At 48.4% G+C, this 25,055-nt stretch overlaps 1 protein-coding gene across 1 annotated transcript in view; it reads right to left on the bottom strand.

The window, feature by feature from the left end:
• The window catches only part of P3H4 (prolyl 3-hydroxylase family member 4 (inactive)), a 36,809-nt gene extending 21,480 nt beyond the window's left edge, over window positions 1-15,329 (bottom strand). The window contains exons 1-2 of the mRNA XM_040331797.1: window positions 14,464-15,329; window positions 2,303-2,452 (exon numbers count right to left, since the gene is read on the bottom strand). Of these exons, the coding sequence (XP_040187731.1) occupies window positions 2,303-2,452; window positions 14,464-14,940 (627 nt within the window). The 5' untranslated portion in view covers window positions 14,941-15,329. The remainder of the gene's footprint in view (window positions 1-2,302; window positions 2,453-14,463) is intronic.
• Window positions 15,330-25,055: the final 9,726 nt, after the last annotated feature.

Genomic DNA, 25,055 nt, shown 5'->3' with positions numbered 1-25,055 from the left:
AGTCATGCTACACTGTACCCAAACAAAATTGGCGTCCTTTTTTCCCCACAAATAGAGCTTTCTTTTGCGCAACAACTAAAAAAAAGACTGAAAATTTTGAAAAAAAATTAAGTTTTTATTTTTTTCTGTTAATTTTTTTGTAAATAAGTAAGGGCCAGATCCACAGCCAGCCAGCGCTACGTAACTTTTTCCATTTAAGTTACACTGCCGCAAAGTTGCCAAGTTAGGTGCCGATCCACAAAGCACTTACCTGGAAATTTGCGGCGGTGTAACTTAAATCTGTCCGGCGCAAGGCGGGCCAATTCAAATGGGCGAGTCCCATTTAAATTAGGCGCGCTCCCGCGCCGGACGTACTGCGCATGCTCCGTCGGGTAACTTACCCGACGTGCATTGCGCTAACAGACGTCGCTCCGACGTCATTTGCTTAGATGGCGTCCAGCGCCATTCACGGACGTCTTACGCAAACGACGTAGAGTTTGAATTTTCGACGCGGGAACGACGGCCATACTTAATAGGGCTTAGTCAAATAGGACTCAGCCCTATTTTTACACGGCGTAACTCGACGTAAACGTAGAATTAGCGCGATGGGCCCGTCGGAACGTTCGTGGATCGCCGTAAGTGTTCATTTGCATATTCTAGGCTGGTCGCAATGGCCTCGCCACCTAGCGGCCGCCCTAGAATTGCATCCTTAAGATCCGACAGTGTAATTCAATTACACATGTCGGATCTTCTGTCTATCTCTTGGAAACTGATTCTGTGGATCAGTTCCAAAGATAGAAACTTGGATACGATGGCGTATCATTAGATACGCCAGCGTATCCCTTTTGTGGATTACCCCCTAAGTTTTCTCTTTCAATTACGGGCACTGATATGGCGGCACTGAAGGACATCGATGAGGTAGTACTGATGGGCACCGATGAGGTGGCACTGATGGGTGGCGCTGGTATGCGGCACTGATGGACACTCAAAGGCGGCACTGATGGGCACTCATAGGCGGCACAGATTGGCACTCATAGGCAGCACTTATGGGTGGCACTGATGGGTACTTATGGGTGGCACAGATGGGCACTGATAGGTGGGCACTGGGCATGGATAGGCACTGTGGGGTGGCACTGATGGACACTGTGGGGTGGCACTGATGGATCCATGTTGCCAGTCAGTGCCCATTTGTGGGCACTGATTGGCATCTTTTTTTTTTTTTTTACTGCCCTTTTTTATTTTGCCCTTCCCTGGTGGTCTAGTGTGGGCTTCCCTGGTGGTCCAGTGTGGCGGTCCGAGGAGGGGCTGCGCCGATAAACAATCAGCGCGAACCCCCCCCTGTCAGGAGAGCCGCCGATCGGCTCCACGCCCAGGCATGAAATCCTGTAGAACGTCAATAGACGTCCAGTCAGGATTTCAAAACCACTTCCCGGACGTCAATCTGTTATTGACCGGGCAGGAAGTGGTTAAATATTGGTGCTACATTGGTTTTTCTCCAATTGTTATTCTGTCTCTCACTGTTAAAACCTACCATTAAAATTATAGACTAATAATTTCTTTGTCGGTGGGCAAACGTACAAAATCAGCAGGGGATCAAATTATTTTTCCTTTCACTGGCCCGGATTCAGATAGGAGATACGACGGCGTATCTCCTGATACGCCGTCGTATCTCTAAGGCCGGCCGGTCGTATCTATGCGACTGATTCATATAATCAGTTACGCATAGATATGCCTAAGATCCGCCAGGTGTTACACCGTCGGATCTTAGGCTGCAATTCCAGGCCGGCCGCTAGGTGGCGCTTTCGTGTCTTTTACGCATCGAATATGCTAATGAGCATTTACGCTGATTCAGAAACGAACGCCCGCCCCTCACTTTTTTTTTACGTTGCTTGCGTTCGGCTTTTCCCGGCGTATACTTACCCCTGCTATGTGAGGCGTATCCTATGTTAAGTATGGCCGTCATTCCCGCACCGAGTTTTGAATTTGTACATCGTTTGCGGATACGGATGGACGTAATTTCCGCTCACGCCAAAACCAATGACGTCCTAGCGACGTCATTAGGAGCAATGCACGCCGGGAAAATTCGCGGACGGCGCATGCGCATTTAAAACGGCGTGGGGACGCGCCTGATTTAAATACTACACTCCCCCTAGCCGCGGAATTTGAATTCCGCCGGGGGATTTACGATACGCCGCCGCAAGTTTTGAGGTAAGTGCTTTCTGAATACAGCACTTGCCTCACAAAATTGCGGCGGCGTAACGTAAATCAGATTACGCGGCTCTAAAGAATTCTGCCGTATCTAAAAGACGTATAGCAGACTCACCTCGAAGGGCTGAGCCTCTAAATCGATGAGGAATTCCTCTACTTCCAGCAGGGTCTTGTAGTAATTCATGTACCGCAGCGTCATCTCATGGGTGGGGTTCTTCTGCAGAAAGGTATGCGCAGCCGACACCGCTTTCTCCAGCTCATTGATCTAGAAGACATGGCATGATGTTATTTCCTCCATAAAGAGACCCTGTCACCAACCTAAACAATGCAGGTATAAGCCCAGGAAAATCAAGTGTGTGGTTCATAGTGAGTCAGCTGACATAGACAGGGAGGGGCAAAATGTAGGCCTCATTCACACTGGCTACTGATCCCTACACAACAGTCATTTTCAGCCACCCGGTGTGCACATGGGTTCCATGTAGGGGTGTGAGGGCATTTCCCTCAAGTACAATACAGGAGGAATCAGAGGGCCCTGCTCGTTAGAGCTTACAATCTAATCAGTTTACACAGTAGGGGCTAGATTCAGAAAGCCTGCCGTAAGTTTGTGCGGGCGTAGCGTATCTGAGATACGCTACGCCGCCGTAACTTAGTGAGGCTGGGGCTGGATTCACAAAGAACCAGCGCCCTAAGTTACAGCGGCGTAGCGTAAATCTGTCGGCGTAAGCGCGCCAAATTCAAATTGAGAAGAGGTGGGCGTGTTTTATGTAAATAAAACCTGACCCCACAAAAATGACGTCTCTAACGAACGGCGCATGCGCCGTCCGTGAACGTATCCCAGTGCGCATGCTCCTAATCACGTCGCAAATAGTCAATGCTTTCGACGTGAACGTAATTTACGCAAAGCCCTATTCGCAAACGACTTACGCAAACGAAGTAAAATTTTAAAAATTTGACGCAGGAACGCCGTCCATACTTAACATTGGCTATGCCTCATATAGCAGGAGTAACGTTACGCAGGAAAAATCCTCACGCAAACGACGTAAAAAAATCCGCCGGGCGCACGTACGTTTCTGAATCGGCGTATCCAGCTCATTTACATATTCTACGCTGAAATCGACAGAAGCGCCACCTAGCGGCCAGCGTAAATATGCACCCTAAGATACGACGACGTAGGAGACTTACGCCAGTCAGATCTTAGCCTAATTTCGGCGTATCGTGCTTTCTGAATACAGAAAGAAGATACGCCGGCGCAGCTTTGAATTTACGCGGCGTATCTATAGATACGCCGGCGTAAATTCTTTCTGAATCTAGCCCTAGGTTTTTTTTTTCCTTTTTGGGAATTGTGATTGGGAATCCCAGTATCTGATCCGGGGTACCATAGAGCTGTTGGAGGACCAGAAGGCCATCTCTATGGTCTAGGACAGTGGTCTCCAAACTGTGGCCCGGGGGCCTGATGTGGTCCTTTGCTTGCCTTTATTAGGCCCTTGAGACACTATTCTTCTCACTGATACCAGGCATTATTCCTTCTACACCAACAATGGGGCATAATTCCTGCCACTGATACCAATAATAGTGCAATATTCCTACCACTAACACAACAATGGTCCACTATTCTTCCCACTGACACACATGATAGGGCACTATTCACTGGCACCAACTGCAGGGTGCTATTCTTCCCACAGACACCAATGATGGCACACTAGTCCTTGCCCTAATATCAGCAATGCGGCACTATTCTTCCCACAGACACCAATGATGGCACACTAGTCTTGCCCTAATATCAGCAATGCGGCACTATTCTTCCCACTGACACCAATGATGGGGCATTATTTCTTGCCCTGGTATTAACAAAGGGGCACTATGCTTACCACTGAAACGAATGATGGGGCACTATTTCTGCCCTGATATTCAACAATGCGGCACCATTCCTCCCACTGACACCAATTATGGGGCACCATTCCTTCCCCTGATACCAACAATGGGGCTCTATTCTTTCCACTGACATCAACGATGGGGTACAATTTCTTCCACTGACACCAATGATGGGGCATGATTTCTTCCCCTAATACCAACAATGGGGCAATATTCCTCCCACTAATACCAATAACGGGGGAATTCTTTACTCCCATTGATGCCAGGGCATTTTCTACTCCCAATGGCCACAGTCTGGCCCCCTCAAAGTCTGAAGGTCAGTAAACTGGCCCCTTGTTCAGAAAGTTTGGAGACCTCTGATTTAGGAGGCCAGAAGCGATGGCATTACGTTACCACCGGTTAGGGCAGATGTAAACACTGGGCTAGATTCATAAAGCCCGCCGTAAGTTTGTGCGGGCGTAGCGTATCTGAGATACGCTATGCCGCTGTAACTTAGTGAGGCTGGGACTGGATTCACAAAGAATCTGCGCCCTAAGTTATGGCGGCGTAGCATACATCTGCTGGCGTAAGCGCGCCAAATTCAAATTCTGAAGAGGTGGGCGTGTTTTATGTTAATAAAACATGGCCCCACGTAAATGACGTCTCTAACGAACGGCGCATGCGCCATTCATGAAAGAATCCCAGTTCGCATGTTCGAAATTACGCCGCAAATCGTCAATGCTTTCGACGTGGACGTAATTTACGCAAAGCCCTATTCGCGAACGACTTACGCAAATGACGTAAACGACGCAAAATTCGACGCTGGCCTGACGTCCATACTTAACATTGGTTGCTCCTCATATAGCAGGAGCAACGATACGCCGGAAAAATCCTTACGCAAACTACGTAAAAAATTCCGCCGGGCGCACGTACGTTTCTGAATCGGCGTATCCAGCTCATTTGCATATTCTACGCTGAAATCAACGGAAGCGCCACCTAGCGGCCAGCGTGAATATGCAACTAAGATACAACGGCGTAAGAGACTTACGCCAGTCGGATCTTAGGCAAATTTCGGCGTATCTTGCTTTCTGAATACAGAAAGAAGATACGCCAGCGCAGATTTGAATTTATGTGGCGTATCAATAGATACGCCGGCGTAAATTCTTTCTGAATCTAGCCCATTGCCTTTTTGTGGGGGAGCATAAGATTTTTATTTATTTTTTATCTCATGCTTTCTAGGGTAGAAGAGGGATCTGGGATCTAATAGACCCCAGATATCTAAATAAAGAGGACCTGTCATGCCCTATTTCTATTTGCTGTGGCATTACGTTACCTCCTGTTAGGGCAGATGTAAACACTGCCCTTTTCTTTTTTCTTTTTTTTTTATCTCATGCTTTCTAGGGTAGAGGAGGGATGTTTACATTTCTTGTGATAGGAATAAAAGTGATAAAAAAATAAAAATGAAAGGGACAGTGTAATTTTTTTTAAAAAATGTACAGAATAAATAATTACAAAAACAAATAAAAAATGTAAAGCGCCTCTGTCCCTCTGTGCTTGCGCGCTTAAGCAAAAGCATACGTAGGTCACGCACGCAAATGTAAGGGGGTTCACACCACACATGTGAGGTACCGCCGTGAACATTATCACCCTGGGGCCAAAACTTATGGTCAACTCTAAAATGATAAAAAATTAAGAAAAAAAAAAAAATCGCCTAGAATTTTGGGTAACGCAGTTTTTTTCAATTTCACCATCTTGTGCTGTTTTAAGCCTTGCCATGTTGGGTATCTATTTACTTGATGCAACCCCATCTTTTATATTTAATATTATTCCACATTAGAAAATAAATATGGGCCACATTCACATACAAATACGTTACGCTGTGGCGGCGTAACGTATCCCATTTACGTTACACCGCCGCAAGTTTACAGCGTAAGTGCTTGATTCACAAAGCACTTACCTGTAAACTTGCGGCGGCGTAGCGTAAATCCGCTCGGCGCAAGCCCGCTTAATTCAAATGGGGCGGGCACCATTTAAATTAGGCGCGTTCCCGCGCCGAACGTACTGCGCATGCTCCGTCCGTCAAATTACCCGACGTGCATTGCGCTAAATGACGTCGCAAGGACGTCATTGGTTTCGACGTTTACGTAAATGGCGTCCAGCGCCATTCACGGACGATTTACGCAAACGACGTGAATTTTCAAATTTTGACGCGGGAACGACGGCCATACTTAACATTGGTTAATCCACCTAGAGGGCATCCTTAGTTTTACGCGGCGTATCTCGACGGAAACGACGTAAAGTTAGAGCGACGGGTAAAGCGTACGTTCGTGAATCGGCGTAACTAGTCATTTGCATATTCTACGCCGACCGCAATGGAATCGCCACCTAGCGTCCGGCCTAGAATTGCAGCCTAAGATCCGACGGTGTAAGTCAATTACACCTGTCGGATCTTAGGGCTATCTATGCGTAACCTGATTCTATGAATCAGGCGCATAGATACGACAAATGTATCTCAGAGATACGATGGCGTATCAGGAGATACAACGTCGTATCTCTTTTGTGAATCTGGCCCTATATTTCCAATATAATTAGAACAAATTTATGAAATAAGTGACAAATATTTACAATATATTGTAAATATACTGGTAGGTCATATATATATTTTCTAAATATATTTCTCTTCCCTGTGGGTAATAGCACAAAAAATGTGTATAATATTGCATTTGTTTTAAAATTCGATTTAGGGTATTTTTCCTAAAAATATATCTGTTTGATAAAGAGCTGTGCATATATCATACAACATAAAAAGAATGCATCTGCCACCAATTTATTTTACTATCAATAAAAAAAAATCACACATATATATATATATATATATATATATATATATATATATATATATTATTTAAAAAAAATCATATATATATATATATATATATATATATATATTTAAAAAAAATCATATATATATATATATATATATATAAAATATATTTTTATTTAAAAAAATCATATATATATATATATATATATATATATATATATATATATATAAAAGCGATCCATTCTTCTCTCAAATGTGTCCTCTGGAATGCGAAGCTCTAATGTGCAGTCCAGATGTATGGGGGGGAGGGGGGGTTGGGATTGCTCAGGTCTGTGTCTGGATATTACACAGGAGAACTACTAGTGGGGGATGAAGTTGCTTGCAGGCAGTCATTGCAGGTCTGGGGACGTGGCAGCCCCCCCCCCCCCCCCCCTGATCTCCGCTGTGAAATCTGAACTCTACAGCCACAAGACAATGAGTGATTGAGAGCGAGGAGGCGGGGTTTAGGCACACAGCGACCATTATAGACACTTTCCCTGAAGGGGCCACTGAAAATCACTGAGTTAAAACTCAGAAAAACTTTAAATAAAAATACTGCAAGGACTTTCCTGATCTTTAATGACATACAAGAAAACAGACTTTCCTCTATAAAAACGGATGGTTTGCTGTGACTTATAAAAAAAAAAAAAATGAAAGGGACAGTGTGTTTTTTTTTTATTTTTTTATAGAATAAGTAAAAAAACAAATAAAAAATTAATAAAAAAAAATAAAAAATAAAATTAAAAGCACCTCTGTCCCTCAGGGAAAGTGTCTATAATGGTCGCTGTGTGCCTAAACCCCGCCTCCTCGCTCTCAAATATAACATCCTCATTTAAAATTACATTTTTTTGGGTCTAAACCTCCGCGCCTCTGAAAAGCGATCTACCGTTTTGGATCTCTTTCCAGAAGCGTAAAACAGGAGGTGAAGTGCCACAACCGCGTGCATTGCAGAACAGATTTCTATCGATAAAAACGGCTGGTTTGCTGTGACTGTTATAATGATTATTATATTTTTTTTCTGACTTTTAGGCAAAGTTTTTACTTGCGTCTAAACATCTGAAAAGCGAACCACATTCAGAACACTTTTCAGAGGTGTTCGACAGGCAGTGAGAAGGGGATGGGATACCTCCTTATTGCCTGTTTTAATTCCGCAATTGCACACCAAGGTGCCGCAAGTCTGTGCACTGACAGGAGTCATCGTTTTTTGCGCAGGCCTGCAGCATGTAAGCGCCCGTCTACGCTGCCTTTGCAGCTTGATGGGGGGGGGGGCTAAACACCAAGGGCCAGATTCAGGTAGAATCGGCGCATCTCTGTGGCGGCGTAACGTTTTACATTTACGTTACACTGCCACAAGTTTTATGGGCAAGTGCTTGATTCACAAAGCACTTGCCTGTAAAGTTGCGGCGGCGTAGCGTATATCCACCCGGCGCAAGCCCGCCTAATTCAAATGATCCGGGTAGGGGGCGTGGATCATTTAAATTAGGTGCGTTCCCGCGCCGATCGTACTGCGCATGCGCCGTCCCTAAAATTTCCCGACGTGCATTGCTCCAAAGTACGCCGCAAGGACGTATTGGTTTCGACGTTAACGTAAATGGCGTCCAGCGCCATTCACGGACGACTTACGCAAACGACGTAAAATTTAAAATTTTGACGCGGGAACGGCGGCCATACTTAACATTGGCTAGGCCACCTAGGGGGCAGCTTTATCTTTACGCCGCACATCTCTTACGGAAACGGCGTAAATTTACTGCGACGGGCAAGCGTACGTTCGTGAATCGGCGTAACGACTCATTTGCATATTCTACGCCGACCGCAATGGAATCGCCACCTAGCGGCCGGCCTAGAATTGCAGCCTAAGATCCGACGGTGTAAGGGCCAGATTCACATAGAGATACGCCGTCGTATCTCTGACTTAGGCCCGTCGTATCTATGCGCCTGATTCATAGAATCAGTTACGCATAGATATGCCTAAGATCCGACAGGTGTAACTGTGTTACACCATCGAATCTTAACTGCAATTTAAAAATGGCCGCTGGGCGCGTTCTCGCTGATTTACGCTGAGAAATATGTAAATCAGCGAGATACGCCAATTCACGAACGTACGCGGGCCCGACGCAGTGTTGTTACGACGTTTACGTAAGCGATTTCCTGGCGTATAATTACCCCTGCTTCTATGAGGCGCAGCCAATGTTAAGTATAGCCGTCGTTCCCGCGTCAAATTTTTTTTTTTTTACGTCGTTTGCGTACGCCCATTCACAAACACGCTCGTCGCAAGTTACGCTCACGCCAAAACCACTAACGTCCTAGCGACGTCATTGGGAGCAATGCACGCCGGGAAAATTCGCGGACGGCGCATGCGCATTTAAATCGGTGCGGGGACGCGCCTGATTTAAATAGTACACTCCCCCTAGCCGCGGAATTTGAATTCCGCCAGGGGATTTACGATCCGCCGCCGCAAGTTTGGAGGTAAGTGTTTTGTGAATTACCCACTTGCCTCTCAAACTTGCGGCGGCGGATCTTAAATCACATAGGTCACGCGGATCTAAAAAGGGCTTTTTCTCACTGGCAGCCGGGAGGTGGTAAAAAAAACATGCGGCTGAGCCGCATTTTTTCTGCCTCCTGCGGCCCACGCGGATTCTAACATTGCAGCCTGACAGGGTCGCACACATGCCACTGGCATGGCATAGCTACAGGCATCAGGAGGTGGCAGTAGCACCTCCTGAACATCTGTCAGAGGCTGCTATGTTGCCCTCTGAAAAGCAAACCACTGTGGATCACTTTTCAGAGGGCAGTAAGCATTACCGCCAGTAATGTGACTACAGCCACCATATGGGAACCTATTCAGATTCCTGTCCTCCAGGACTATAGGAGGGGAGATAGTCACCCTCCTCTGATGACCTACAGATTCCTGTCCTCCAGGACTATAGGAGGGGAGATATTCACCCTCCTCTGATGACCTACAGATTCCTGTCCTCCAGGACTATAGGAGGGGAGATATTCACCCTCCTCTGATGACCTACAGATTCCTGCCCTCCAGGACTATAGGAGGGGAGATATTCACCCTCCTCTGATGACCTACAGATTCCTGTCCTCCAGGACTATAGGAGGGGAGATATTCACCCTCCTCTGATGACCTACAGATTCCTGCCCTCCAGGACTATAGGAGGGGAGATATTCACCCTCCTCTGATGACCTACAGATTCCTGTCCTCCAGGACTATAGGAGGGGAGATATTCACCCTCCTTCGATGACCTGCAGATTCCTGTCCTCCAGGACTATAGGAGGGGAGATAGTCACCCTCCTCTGATGACCTGCAGATTCATGTCCTCCAGGACTATAGGAGGGGAGATATTCACCCTCCTCCGATGACCTACAGATTCCTGTCCTCCAGGACTATAGGAGGGGAGATATTCACCCTCCTCTGATGACCTGCAGATTCATGTCCTCCAGGACTATAGGAGGGGAGATATTCACCCTCCTCTGATGACCTACAGATTCATGTCCATCAGGACTATAGGAGGGGAGATATTCACCCTCCTCTGATGACCTACAGATTCCTGTCCTCCAGGACTATAGGAGGGGAGATATTCACCCTCCTCTGATGACCTACAGATTCCTGTCCTCCAGGACTATAGGAGGGGAGATATTCACCCTCCTCTGATGACCTACAGATTCCTGTCCTCCAGGACTATAGGAGGGGAGATATTCACCCTCCTCTGATGACCTACAGATTCCTGTCCTCCAGGACTATAGGAGGGGAGATATTCACCCTCCTCTGATGACCTACAGATTCCTGCCCTCCAGGACTATAGGAGGGGAGATATTCACCCTCCTCTGATGACCTGCAGATTCCTGCCCTCCAGGACTATAGGAGGGGAGATATTCACCCTCCTCTGATGACCTACAGATTCCTGCCCTCCAGGACTATAGGAGGGGAGATATTCACCCTCCTCTGATGACCTACAGATTCCTGTCCTCCAGGACTATAGGAGGGGAGATATTCACCCTCCTCTGATGACCTCATGGTCCTGCGTGTTATAAAGCGCGCTCCAGGTTGTATCTGAAGCTGATGACACGTGCGGTTTGGCACGTTCTGACATGTGAAGGTGGCCTTAGGAGTCTCGTGTTTTCTCTATAGGATTTTGCCATACACCAACATAGGGCCAGATCCACAAAAGAATTACGCCGGCGTATCTATTGATACGCCGCGTAATTTCAAATTTCCCGCGTCGTATCTTTGTTTTGTATCCACAAAACAAGATACGACGGCATCTGGGATCGATCCGACAGGCGTACGTCTTAGTACGCCGTCGGATCTCAGGTGCATTTTTTTGGCGGCCGCTAGGTGGCGTTTCCGTCGATTTCCGCGTTGAGTATGCAAATTAGCTAGTTACGGCAATCCACGAACGTACGTGCGGCCAGCGCATTTTTTTACGTCGTTTGCTTTCGGCTTTTTCCGGCGTATAGTTACCCCTGCTATATGGTGGCGTACTCAATGTTAAGTATGGCTGTCGTTCCCGCCGCGCATTTTGAATTTTTTACGTCGTTTGCGTAAGTCGTTCGCGAATAGGGATTTGCGTAGAATGACGTCACCGTCGTAAGCATTGGCTTGTTCCGGTTTTATTTCGAGCATGCGCACTGGGACACCCCCACGGACGGCGCATGCGCCGTTAAAAAAAAACGTTGTTTACGTCGGGTCACAACGGATTTACATAAAACACGCCCCCATCACATCCATTTGAATTCCGCGCCCTTACGCCGCCAAAGATACACTACGCCGCCGTAACTTACGGCACAAATTCTTTGAGGATTCGAAAAAAAAGGAAGTTACGGCGGCGTAGTGTATCTTAGATATGCTACGCCCGGCGGATTAATGCGCCGCTGTACGTGAATCTGCCCCTTAAGCTCTTTGGGGGGGGGGGGGGGGGCAGCCTTGGTCAGGAACGGCCCAATAATCACAAATGGTTCTTGAGGTTAGGAGCCGCTCTTGTGTTGTTTGTGCCATCTATTGGCAATGCCAGGTAAAAGCGGGGTTTGCAGGTCCAACGCTATGTAGACATGGCATGGAAAGTGGGCACTGGATCTTCCCAGGATCCGAATCTTCCTGCTGGAGGCCCTTAGATGGGATCAAATTGGGTTACAGAAATGAGCAAGTTGGCATTCATTAAAATTCTGAATGCCATTACGCTTGCCTACGCGGTAAATGCCAATGTCATCCAGAAGATCCAACATTTCTGGTGTGACCTGGGGATTACTGAAGAGAGTTTTTTATTTATCAATTTAATACATTATATATATATTTGCTTTTTTTTCTTCATGGGGGGTCTGGATGGGGTTAGTGGAGACCTGATCCAGCCCTTCCCCCATGCAGCTCTACATCACATCTAACAGGGACATTTCTACATGCAATAATAATCCCTGGCAGCGGGAAAAGCTTTAGTTCTGTCCGAGCCTCCGAACCCCCGAGCCTCCGAGCCTCCGAACATCCGAGCCTCCGAACCCCCGAGCCTCCGAACCCCCGAGCCTCCGAACTCCCGAGCCTCCGAACATCCGAGCTTCCGAACCCCCGAGCCTCCGAACCCCCGAGCCTCCGAACATCCGAGCCTCCGAACCCCCGAGCCTCCGAACCCCCGAGCCTCCGAACCCCCGAGCCTCCGAACCCCCGAGCCTCCGAACCCCCAAGCCTCCGAACCCCCGAGCCACGTGGCCTGTAGGGCCGCCTATTCATTTCTACCTGGAAGAGAACGCAGAGGAAGACGTCCCTGACTTAAACGCACCAGTTTTACATTCCGTTCCTAAAAGGTGCCAAGAACGTTTGATTCCGCGCCCTACACTACAAGAGATTGTGCGTCTGATTGTATCGTCCGCTTTATGGACACTTAGTGCAGTGATCACCAAAGTGCGGCCCGGGGGCCGGATGTGGCCCTTTGCTTGCCTATATCTGGCCCTTGGGTGACTATTCCTCCTACTCACACCAATGGGGCACTAATTCCTCCCACTGACACCAATGATGGGGCAACTATTCCTGCCACTGACACCAATGATGGGGCACTATTCCTCCCACTGACACCAATGATGGGGCAACTATTCCTGCCACTGACACCAATGATGGGGCACTATTCCTCCCACTGACACCAATGATGGGGCAACTATTCCTGCCACTGACACCAATGATGGGGCACTATTCCTCCCACTGACCCCAATGATGGGGCACTATTCCTCCCACTGAAACCAATATTGGGGCACTATTTCTTCTACTGACACTAATGATGGGGCACAACCATCCACCGACACCAATGATGGAGCTCTATTTCTTCCACAGATACCAATGATGTGGCACTATTCCTGCCACTGGCACCAATGATGGGGCACTACTTCTCCCACTGACACCAATTATAGGGCACTATTTCTTCTTCTGACACTAATGGTGGGGCACTATTGCTTCCACTGACACCAATGGTGGGGCACTTTTTCTTCCACTGACACCAATGATGGGGCCCCAATTCATCCCACTGACACCAATGATGGAGCACTATTTCTTCTACTGACACTAATGATGGGGCAATATTCCTCCCACTTATACCAATGATGGGGCACTATTCCTCCCACTGACACCAATAATGGGGCACTACTCTTTCAACTGACACCAATGATGGGGCACTGATCCTTCCACTGACACAAATGATGGGACTATTCCTTCCACTGACACCTATGATGGGGCACTATTCCTCCCACTGACACCTATGATGGGGTACTATTCCTCCCACCAACACAAATAATGGGGCACTAATCCTCCAACTGACACCAATGATGGGGCACTATTCCTGCCAATGACACCAATGATGGGGTACTACTCTTTCAACTGACACCAATGATGGGGCACTGATCCTTTCACTGACTCCAATGATGGGGCACTATTCCTCAGATTGACACCAATGATGGGGCACTATTCCTCAGATTGACACCAATGATGGGGCACTATTCCTCCCACTGACACCAATGATGGGGCACAATTTCTTCCACTGACACCAATGATGGGGCACAATTTCTTCCACTGACACCAATGATGGGGCACTATTCCTCCCACTGACACCAATGATGGGGCACAATTTCTTCCACTGACACCTATGATGGGGCACTATTCCTCCCACTGACACCAATCATGGGGCACTGTTCCATTGACACCAATGATGGGCCACTATTTCTTCCACTGACACCTATGATGGGGCTCTATTCCTCCCACTGACACAAATCATGGGGCACTATTCCTCCCACTGACAACAATAATGGGGCACTAATCCTCCAACTGACATCTATGATGGGGCACTATTCCTCCCACTGACACCTATGATGGGGTACTATTCCTCCCACTGACACCTATGATGGGGTACTATTCCTCCCACTGACACCTATGATGGGGTACTATTCCTCCCACTGACACATATGATGGGGCACTATTCCTTCCCCTGATAACAACAGTGGGTCACTCTTCCTGCCACTAAAGTTTTGATCCCCCGGGGTTAGTGCATTGCATTGGTACCCCCAGCCCTGGGTGTCCTCACCTTGAAGTAGGTGTAATGGAGGTACTGGTAGGGGTCTCTTCTCTGGAAGGCTTGGAGGGTCTCCTTGTCTGGGTAGGGTTGCTGGAAGACTGGAAGGGTGGCCTTACACTTCCTTAGGCACACAGCCTTGGACAGGACCCTTCCGAACAGCCTGAGCTCCATCCTCCAGTCCTGCTTGGCCTCCTCCTCCAGCCCCTCGTCCTCCAGGCCAGGGATGGAGGTCTCCTTGGAGCAGCTGTGCCCGCAGAACTCCTCGCTCTCCTGCAGGAGTCGGTGGAGCCTCAGGCTGGCCTCCAGCGATTTGGTCGCCTCCTTCCAGGACTGAGCCTCGTAGAGCTGCATGGCTTGGCCATAGGTGGGCTGTAGAGGTCGGAGCTCGGATCGGGGGAAGCCTCGGAAGCTGTATTGTTCATACTGAGCCCGGCACAGGGGAAGGGAGCTCCAGAGGAGGAGCAGGAGAAGCATGGGGGAGACCATCAGAGAACTTCTCCAAACTTCTATGAGGATCGCTGGAGGACTGAGACTAATGAGACTCAGAGGGAGGGCTGGGGGCTCTGCTCACTGCCAGCCTGGCTGCTGCTGGGACACATCACAAGCTCCTCCTGGGGCACATCAACCTGGGTGAGGATCCAGCTTCATGGTCTTCAGAACCTCATCTTCTGCCCAGAACTGGGGTGAGCGGTACCTGGGTGCTGGCTGAGCTGTATGTGGACTTGTGCCCACCCTCTCCAGAAATCCCTGCTGGATCTCACTGGGTCCTAAAATCCCCGCAATCAGTCGCAATCACAGCATATAGGTTTATTCTACTTATTAGACGTTATCTTCTGCCCAGAAATGGGGTGACCTCTACCTGGGTGCTGGGTGAGATGTATGTGGAGTTATGCCCACCCTCTCCAGAATACCCTGCTAGATCTCACTGGGTCCCAAAATTCCAAAACTTCACAATTTGGGGAGGCAGGGCTGGCACAAGGATTTTTGACACCCCTAGGCGAAACCTCATTTTGCTGCCCCCCCTTGGCTCCACCCCTGACTCCACCCCCTTTCCCCTGCCCATGTATACCCTAATGAAGTGCCCATCAAATGCAGCCTCACCAGCGCCCATCAAATGCAACCTCACCAGCGCCCATCAAATGCAGCCTCACCAGTGCCCATCAAATGCAGCCTCACCAGCGCCCATCAATGCAGCTCACCAGCACCCATCAAATGCAGCTTCACAAGCGCCCATCAATGCAGCTCACCAGCACCCATCAAATGCAGCCTCAATAGCCCCCCATCAAATGCAGCCTCACTAGCCCCCCATCAAATGCAGCCCACCAGCGCCCATCAAATGCAGCCTTACCAGCGCCAATCAAATGCAGCCTCACTAGCGCCCATCAAATGCAGCCTCACTAGCGCCCTTCAAATGCAGCTTCACAAGCAGACCATCAAATGCAGCCTCACCAGCGCCCATCAAATGCAGCCTTACCAGTGCCTATCAATGCAGCCCACCAGCGCCCATCACATGCAACCTCACCAGTGCCCATCAATAAAGCCACACCAGCGCCCATCACATGCAACCTCACCAGTGCCCATCAATAAAGCCACACCAGCTCTCCATCAAATGCAGCCTCACCAGCGCTCATCAAATGCAGCCTCACCAGCGCCCATTACATGCAACCTCACCAGTGCCCATCAATAAAGCCACACCAGCGCCCATCAAATGCAGCCTTACCAGTGCTTATCAATGCAGCCCACCAGCGCCCATCACATGCAACCTCACCAGTGCCGTCAATAAAGCCTCACCAGCACCCATCAAATGCAGCCTCACCAGCGCCCATCAAATGCTGCCTCACCAGCGCCCATCAAATGCTGCCTCACCAGCGCCCATCAAATACAGCCTTACCAGCGCCCATCACATGCAACCTCACAAGTGCCCATCAATAAAGCCACACCAGCGCCCATCAAATGCAGCCTCACCAGCGCCCATCAATGCAACATACCAGTGGCCAGCAATGAATGTTTACTTGCTTCTATTCATTCGGAAGTCGGGACACAGACATGGTCCTCCGCCAGGCGCTGTGCCTCTGACACTATGTGTGAATGAAGCGGTGGCTGATGCTGAGACTTATTTGCTTGCTGCAGAGAGAAGAGAGTAGGAACACCAGTGGCCGGGCGCCCTAGGCCGCAGGGTGCCCTAGGCAGCTGCCTAGTTTGCCTAGTGGTAGCATCGGCCCTGTGTGGAGCTTTTAGGACTTCATCTTCTGCCCAGAAATGGGGTGATCAGTGCCCGGGTGCTATCTGGGCTGTATGTGGACCCTCTCCTGAATATACCCTGCTAGATACCACTGGGTCCTAAAATCTCACAGCACAGAGGTTTACTGTCATTGGTGCTCATCCCTTAAGATTGCATCTTCTTCCCATAAATGGGGTGACTAGTTCCTGGGTGCTGGGTGAGCTGTATGTGAACTTGTGCCCACCCCCTCCAGAGCTGCTTCTCACTGGGTCCTAAAATCCCCAAACTTCACAATCACATCATAGAGGTTTAGTCTATGCCAGTGGTGGTGAACTTGTTTATTCTACACTGTCGGTAATTTCAAGTCTTCTTTTTCTGCCCAGAAATGGGGTGAGCAGTACCTGGGTGCTGGGTGAGCTGTATGTGGACTTGTGCCCACCCTCTCCTGAACCCCCTGCTAGATTTCATTTGGTCCTAAAATCTCACAATCACAGCACAGAGGTTCCCTCTATGTAATTGGTGCTTATCCTATAAGACTTCACCCTCTGCCCAGAAATGGGGTGAGCAGTACCTGGGTGCTGGGTGAGCTGTATGTGGACTTGTGCCCACCCTCTCCTGATCTCCTTGCTAGATTTCATTTGGTCTTAAAATCTCACAATCACAGCACAGAGGTTCCCTCTATGTCATTGGTGCTCATCCTATAAGACTTCACCCTCTGCCAGGAATGGGGTGACTAGTACCTGGGTGCTGGGTGAGCTGTATGAGGACTTGTGCCCACCCTCTCCAGAACTCCCTGCTAGGTCTCACTGGGTCTTAAAATCCCAAAAGTTCACAATTACAGCATAGAGGTTAAGGGCCAGATCCACAGTCAGCGGCGTAAATGTAGGTGGGCGTAGCGTATCGTAGTTACGCTACGCCACTGCAACTTATAGAGGCAAGTGCTGTATTCACAAAGCACTTGCGTCTAAAGTTACGGCGGTGTAGCGTAAATGTGCTGGCGTAAGCGCGCCTAAATCAAATGAGGAACAGGGGGGCGTGTTTTATGTAAACTAAGCATGACCCCACGTAAATGACGCTTTTTTCGAACGGCGCATGCACGCGCATGCTCAGTATCATGTCGAATTTTCAAATTAAATTACGCCCGCTCAATGCCTAGACGACGTGAACGTAACTTACGCAAAGCCCTAACGTTTTACACAAACAACGTAAACGACTGAAAATTCAACGCTGTCCCGACGTCCATACTTAACATTGCGTACGCCACACTATAGCAGGGGTAACTTTACGCCGGTCCGACGCCTTACGCAAACGACGCATATAGATACGCCGGGTGCACGTACGTTCGTGAATCGGCGTATCTACCTAATTTGCATATTCTACGCGTAAATCTACGGAAGCGCCACCTAGCGGCCAGCGTAAATATGCAACTAAGATACGACGGCGTAAGAGACTTACGTCAGTCGTATCTAAGCAAAAATCCGGCGTATCTTGCTTTCTGGATACAGAAAAAAGATACGCCGGCGCATCCTAGAAGTTACGCGGCGTATCTATAGATACGCCGACGTAACTTCTTTGTGGATCTGGCCCTAAGTCTATGTCAGTGGTGGTGAACTCTTTATTCTATGTAAGTGATGGTCAACTTTCAGGTTTTCTTCTTCTGCCCAGAAATGGGGTGACCAGTACCTGGGTGCTGGGTGAGCAGTATGTGGACTTGTGCCCACCCTCTCCTGAACCCCCTGCTAGATTTCACTTGGTCCTAAAATCTCACAATCACAGCACAGAGGTTCCCTCTGTCATTGGTTCTCATCCTTTACGACTTCATCTTCTGCCCAGCAATTGGGTGACTAGTACCTGGGTGCCCCACAGTATGTGTACTTGTGCCCACCCTCTTCTGAACCCCCTGCTAGATTTCACTTGGTCCTAAAATCTAACAATCACAGCACAGAGGTTCCCTCTATGTCATTGGTTCTCATCCTTTACGACTTCATCTTCTGCCCAGAAATTGAGTGACTAGTACCTGGGTGCTGAGCTGTATGTGGACTTGTGCCCACCCTCTCCAGAACACCCAGTTAGATCTCACTGGGTCCTGAAATCACAGGGGGGGGGAGCATTCATCAGGGATGTGAAGGAAAAGAAATGATGGAATAATCTATAGAATGCATTGTGAATGCATGGTTGGTGAATACATGATAGGAGAAGTCATGATTGGGCCCCCAGGGGCCCAGAGGCATATGACGTGTCGTTACCCCCTGGAGCGTCTTGGTAAACCAGTGAAAGGAATCATGCCTGCTTTGGCTTCCTCCCATGTAGATGTCACTTCACGCTTAGCAGTGGGTGGGATGCCTGTGTCTATAGACTCTCTCCTGAGAAAAGCTGAATATTGACTGTCATTATTGGCTCAGACCACCCATGGATTGGGGGTGAATCCACATCCTGGGGTCAATTTACATCCAGGTGACCAAACATGATTGAAGGGTTTTGTATGGTACCAGAAGATATACAGCCATCTAAGGCTCTCCATACACAATACAATATGACCATACAATCAACTTTAGAGCTACCAAAACCATGTAATATGAGGACCTACCTAAATTATCCAATCAGTTTGTATCCAATCAGACAGGCCCTTGCAGATCTAAAGAAGCTTGTACAATCAGATTGTAATGTGTGTTGGGAGACAGTATATGGGACATCACAAGGCAAACTAGGAAGCTGCCTAGGGCGCCTGGCCGCTGGTGTTCCTACTCTCTTCTCTCTGCAGCAAGCAACTAAGTCTCAGCAACCGCAGGCAGCGGCCACTCCATTCATACATAGCGTCAGAGGTGCAGCGGAGGACTGTGTCCGTGTCCTGACTCCCGAATGAATGGAAGCAAGCAAACATTCATTGATGGGCGCTGGTGAGGCTACATTTGATGGGCGCTGGTGAGGCTACATTTGGTGGGCGCGAGTTAGGCTGCACTGATGGGCGCTGGTGAGGGTACATTTGATGGGCGCTGGTGAGGCTACATTTGGGTGCTTCATTAAAAAGGTGGGGTATACATTGGCAGGGAAAAGGGTCTAAGGCCCCTTTCACACTGAGGAGTTTTTCAGGCATTTTAGCGCTAAAAATAGCTCATAAATACAGATGAAAAACTCCAGCCCTGCAGTCTCAAGGGCTTTCACACTGGAGCGGTGCGTTGCGGTCCTGCTAGCATAGGGTGACCAGACATCCCCAGTTTTAGGGGACAGTCCCCTGATTGAGGACACTGTCCCCGGACCAAGTCTGTCCCTGGTTTTGTCCCCAGATTGGATTTAATAGGGGACAGGGGCAATTTCAAAGACAGTCAGTGCAGAATTAAAATAAAAAAAATAGAATTACACCCCCCCGCTCCGCCGTGCCTACTAGCATAGGGGGGTTGTATTTTTCCCATTATCTGTGCCCCCTTCTGATGATCATGTGCTGGTCGGAGCGGAGGGAATATTTCTTCAGTTTCGGGCACATGCCCATTCAGCTCCACTCACATGTTATTCTGCCTTGGCTTAAATCCTGGCCAGCCACCTGCCTATCTCCTTGCCTTCCCTGGCTGAGTGATCTTCCTCTGCTCCTCATCCAGTAGTAGCCGGGGCCCGAAGAGTAATGCCGCGTACACACCATCACTTTATGTGTTGAAATTTTTTTTCGTTTTTTTACTTCACAAAAAAATTTGTTTTTTTTCATCACATAAAGTGATGGTGTGTACGCGGCGTAAGACTTGAGAGGCTGTGAGGCGGGCGGCAACGGGCAGAGAGACGCTGATTGTTGCCATTCCTAGTAAAGAAAAAATATGTCCCCGGATTTCATTTAAAAAATCTGGTCACCTTATGCTAGCAGCATCTTTGGATTGGTGAAGGAGCGGTGTGTTTACCACTCCTCCACCGCTCCTTCCCGTTGAAAGCAATGGGAAATCGCGGTAATGCTGCCAACAATGCGCCTCTGCAGAGACGCATTGTCGGCGGTATTAACCATTTTTCAGCCGCTAGCGGGGGTTAAAACCTCACCACTAGAGGCCGAATATCGCCGCAATTACGACACAATTCCGACGGTAAAGGCGCTAAAAATAGCGCTGCTATACCGTCAGCGCACCTCCCGCCCCAGTGTGAAAGGGGTCTAAGTGAGGCCTAGTCGTTACTGAGAATGTGAGGAGGTTTGAATCAGAGAAAGAGCTCACTTCTGTGATGGTGGATGGGAGTAGTAACACTTGGCCTTACTTAGCAAGGTCCTGGGAGTATTCCAGTCAGGTTTCATATAGGGGGTCTCCCAACTATGGCCCCTCCAGCTGTTCAGGAACTACAATTCCCATCATGCCTAGACATGTCTGTGAATGTCAGAGTTTTACAAAGCCTCATGAGATGTGTAGTTCTGAAAACAGTTGGAGGGCTGTAGTTTGCAGATCCTATGTAAATAGCCTAGTCGTTACTAAGCATGTGAGGGGATTTGAATCAGAGAAAAAGCTTATTCTCGTGATAGTAAGGTGAGACGTAACAACTAGGCCTCAATTAGCAACATCCTGGGAGTATTCCAGTCAGGCTTCATGAGATATCTAAATGACCTGCATCTAGAGCCAGGCCATTATTCAACTTTAGTCAGAATGGAACAGTCTGTTTTCATCTACAGATGTCCCTTATCATTTTTCTGGTGAACTAACCCGTTAAAGTATTAATGACACTGCTGCACGCCTGGAAAAAAGATGTGCGTTTTTTTATGCACTCTGAGGACGCACAGTATTTTGTGTGTGTTCCTGCATTGCACAAAATGTAAACTCATGGTGAAGCAAGCAATCTTCTTTGTTATTTTTAGATACATTTAGATACATTTATTGGATTCAGGGGTATCGTTTTTTCCTTTTTTTTTTATTTTTTATTGTAGATACAACCACAGTTTTGGTTTTTGAGTGTTCAGGCCAACCCACCCTGTGTCCACGCATACAGGCCCGGATTTACTCCCTTTGCCGACCCAAGGCCGGGTCCTTCAATGCCGCCACCACCTGCGCAGTATGGGGGGGACATTATCCGCCGGGGGACTTTTTCGGCAGGACACTGAGAGGCGGGGGGGTGCCGCTGCCGAAAATGACAAAATTACATTGAGAACTGGGGAGGGGGTTGCTGCTGCCAAGAACTATCTCACCTCCTCTTCCCTCTGTTTTTTCTCCTCTCACCATCCGCATGACAGGGGGGAACTCCTGATATGAAAGTGACTGTCCTCTCCTCTCAGTCGCAGTGCCGCCCCTGCACCCACTGCCGCCCCGAGGCCTGGCCTTGTTGGCCTTGTCTGGAATCCGGCCCTGCACGCATATACATCATATGGCTGGTACGAGGGTAACCAACATAAACTGAAACCATGGTTACTAAGGCTGGGTTCACACTACGGTTTTCCCGTCCGTCAGCCGCATACGATTTATATGAAAAACCGTATGCGGCTGAAACGGACGGGAACGTATGGAACCGCACATATGTGCGTTTTCCATTGACATTAATGTTAAAGGAAAACGTATGCGTTTGCCATACTGTTTTAAAAACGACCGCAAAACCGTGGTTGAACACGGTTTTGCGTATGTTTAAAAAACGTTTTGCCAGCAAATCGTACGCACCCGGATGCATCTGAGTGCATACGATTTGCAATGCATTGTCTATCTATACGTTTTCCCGTCCGGGCCCGTACGTTTTCAATACTGAAATCGTATGCGGCTGACGGACGGGAAAACCGTAGTGTGAACCCAGCCTAATCTGAACATGCACACAATAGGTAAATGGGTGGAAAAAATTCATATAAATGTAAATCCAAAAATACCTTTTTTTTTCTACATTCTCTGAAGCACTCCAGTAAGTTGGGTGTATAGCGGCATGCAGAGGGTTAATTTTTTAATTGTTAATACGCGGTCACACCCCTGTAGCACCTGAATCTGATGTATTATCAATATGGAACCTATAGAGATCCAAGAACAGCCCTTTCCCTTTCATTTCCTACTAAATTGTGGAGGTCAGCGACTGGGCTGCATTCACGCTTGAGCTGGGTGGCGTTCGCCATTTAAGGCCTCATTTACACTTTTTTGGTTGGGGGAGTGGTAAAAACAAAATACAGTTGAGTTGCAAAAGCAGCGGAGCGAAGGTATAAAATGATCCCCGTTGTCGCGTATAGTACATAGTACTGCCCACTGAATGCAAACTATTCAACTGAATGGGGTGCCCCACAACTGCATACGATGAGCAGGTTTATGGGGTTAAAACGGGCATTGCGGAGGTGATGTGAAGCCCCCTCGCTGCCTGTCAAAAGCCCTTTGAAAAGTGATCCAACATGGGCTGCTCTTCAGTAGGCAACGCAAGTGTAAATGAGGCCTTTACAGGCCCCTTTTTCTTTATTTATTTTTTGTGCATGTTTGTACAAGCATTTTTAAGCGTTTTTGCAGTCAACTAAACTTGAGTGTGTTTTGAGCTTTTTTTTTTTCCAAAGATTATTTTTAGCCAACGGAAAGCCAGTGTTGCAATTCTTGAAGTTTTAAGCTACGTTGCACTTCGGTGTGAATGGGCACAACTGAAAAACGTTGGATTTTATGCGTTTTGGAGCTTCATGGCCAGTTCACATTGACGTGGTGCAAATCTGATGCGATTTGTGTTGTGTCAGGTGCGACTTTAGTGCGATTTCTGAGGGGACTGCCGTTTATATTCATACCACGCCTGTTTTTAACCGGGTCAAAATTGCACCGCATTGATGTGAGCGACCTTCATTAAAAATTATGCTTTTTTTTTTTTGGATGACCTGCGTATCCATGCTTTATGGATTGTATCTGATCCACATAGAATTCGCATAAGTGTGAACCGGCACTCGAGCTCCTGAGTCTGTAGCCAGGGCCGGCCTTTGGGGTGTGCGAGCTGTGCGGCCGCACAGGGCGCCATGGGCAACAGGGGCGCCGTGCGGCCATCACAGTTCGCAGAATGTGAGTCGCAGTCAGTTACTCACATAATCATCACAGGAGTCCGACTCCTACAAGTCACAGCAGCAGGCGCTGCCAGGTCCCCCAGCCCTGGGACTGGGTGAAGAGCAACGCATCGGCTGCGGCACCTGAAAAAAAATGGCAGCTGCCTGCCCCGACGGGCACACTGCACATGCGCCGCCGCTGCTCAGGAAAGCCCGAAAACGTTTGGCTATTCTCGGGCAGACGGCGCATGCGCAGTGGCGTCTAAGCGCTGGGCGGCGCCATTTTTAAATGCAAAGCCGCACCGTCCACCGAAAGGTAAGTCACACTGGCCCTGCATGCATCTACTTTTTCAGATACAAATAAAAAAGAAAAAGTATTTACTTTTTATAGCCAGCCTATATACAGAACGGGGGAGGAGGATATTTTTGTATGTTTGGGTGACCAGGGGGCGAGGGGTGAAGATGGGGGGGGGGGGGCGCCATAGGATTAGCTCGCACAGGGCGCCTGGACACCTAAGGCCAGCCCTGTCTGTAGCTCTCCCCAAAACGATTCCTGCCCCTTCTTTTCCTTATGTGTCTATCAAAGTACACTATATGAAAGTGTTTGTTTTGCGCACTAAAGTAGGATTGGCTGGGGAGCAATCACTTTGCTGCGGTTGGCCGGCTTGAATATGTACTACAATATATACAAAATCCCTAGTTTTGTGCACATGTTTACCAAAAATGTGAAGGTGTGCAAAGGGTTAATTCAGAGACTCTAGTGGGTAGGGCGCCAACGCTTTTTTTTTTATTCCTACACCTATCAGATTTTAAGGAAGAACGGTATTGGAACAAGGATTGGTGGCCCCCAATTGGTAGCAGGGATCTGCATTTTCGCTCATTAAAGTAGATGGAATCCTGGTCACTAAGGGCTCGTTTACTCGTGCAGCAATATTGACAGGCCTCTGAAGAGTGATCCATGGTGGATTGCTTTTCAGAGGGCATTTTCCAGGCCGGTAATGGGGTACTGATACTAAAAAAGACTAACATTCTCTGCTCTAAGCCGCGCACGTCAAGCGCGGTAGTATGGGCAAACTTTCCCTCAACAAAAATGGCGGGGTCTGTTCCCATGGATCGCCGTTTACATTGAGTGGCTGCTATATGAAGGTGTCTCACTGCTGCTAGCCCTACCCCCATTGAAAACGTCCATTAGTGACGAAACGCGTCTGGGAGGCTGCGTCAGTGACGTCACCACGCCAAAGAGGAGGGCTCCTCAAGCCGGCTGGCTTTACTTTTACTGTTACACGCTGTTTTTACTCGTACTGATGTAAGTACATTACTTTTAATAAATATTTTTATCCTGCGGTATTACGCTATTGTGCCCCTTCTTTATCTTTCGGTATATGTGTCTGGACCGCTTGATTGCTATTGTCCTGTGAGGGGGGTAACGAGAGTGAACCGCAACTCCTT

The sequence above is a fragment of the Rana temporaria genome, chromosome 12 (genome assembly GCF_905171775.1).
Source record: "Rana temporaria chromosome 12, aRanTem1.1, whole genome shotgun sequence".
In the NCBI taxonomy this organism is placed as follows: domain Eukaryota; kingdom Metazoa; phylum Chordata; class Amphibia; order Anura; family Ranidae; genus Rana; species Rana temporaria.
This window is presented reverse-complemented; position numbering and strand designations above follow the sequence as displayed.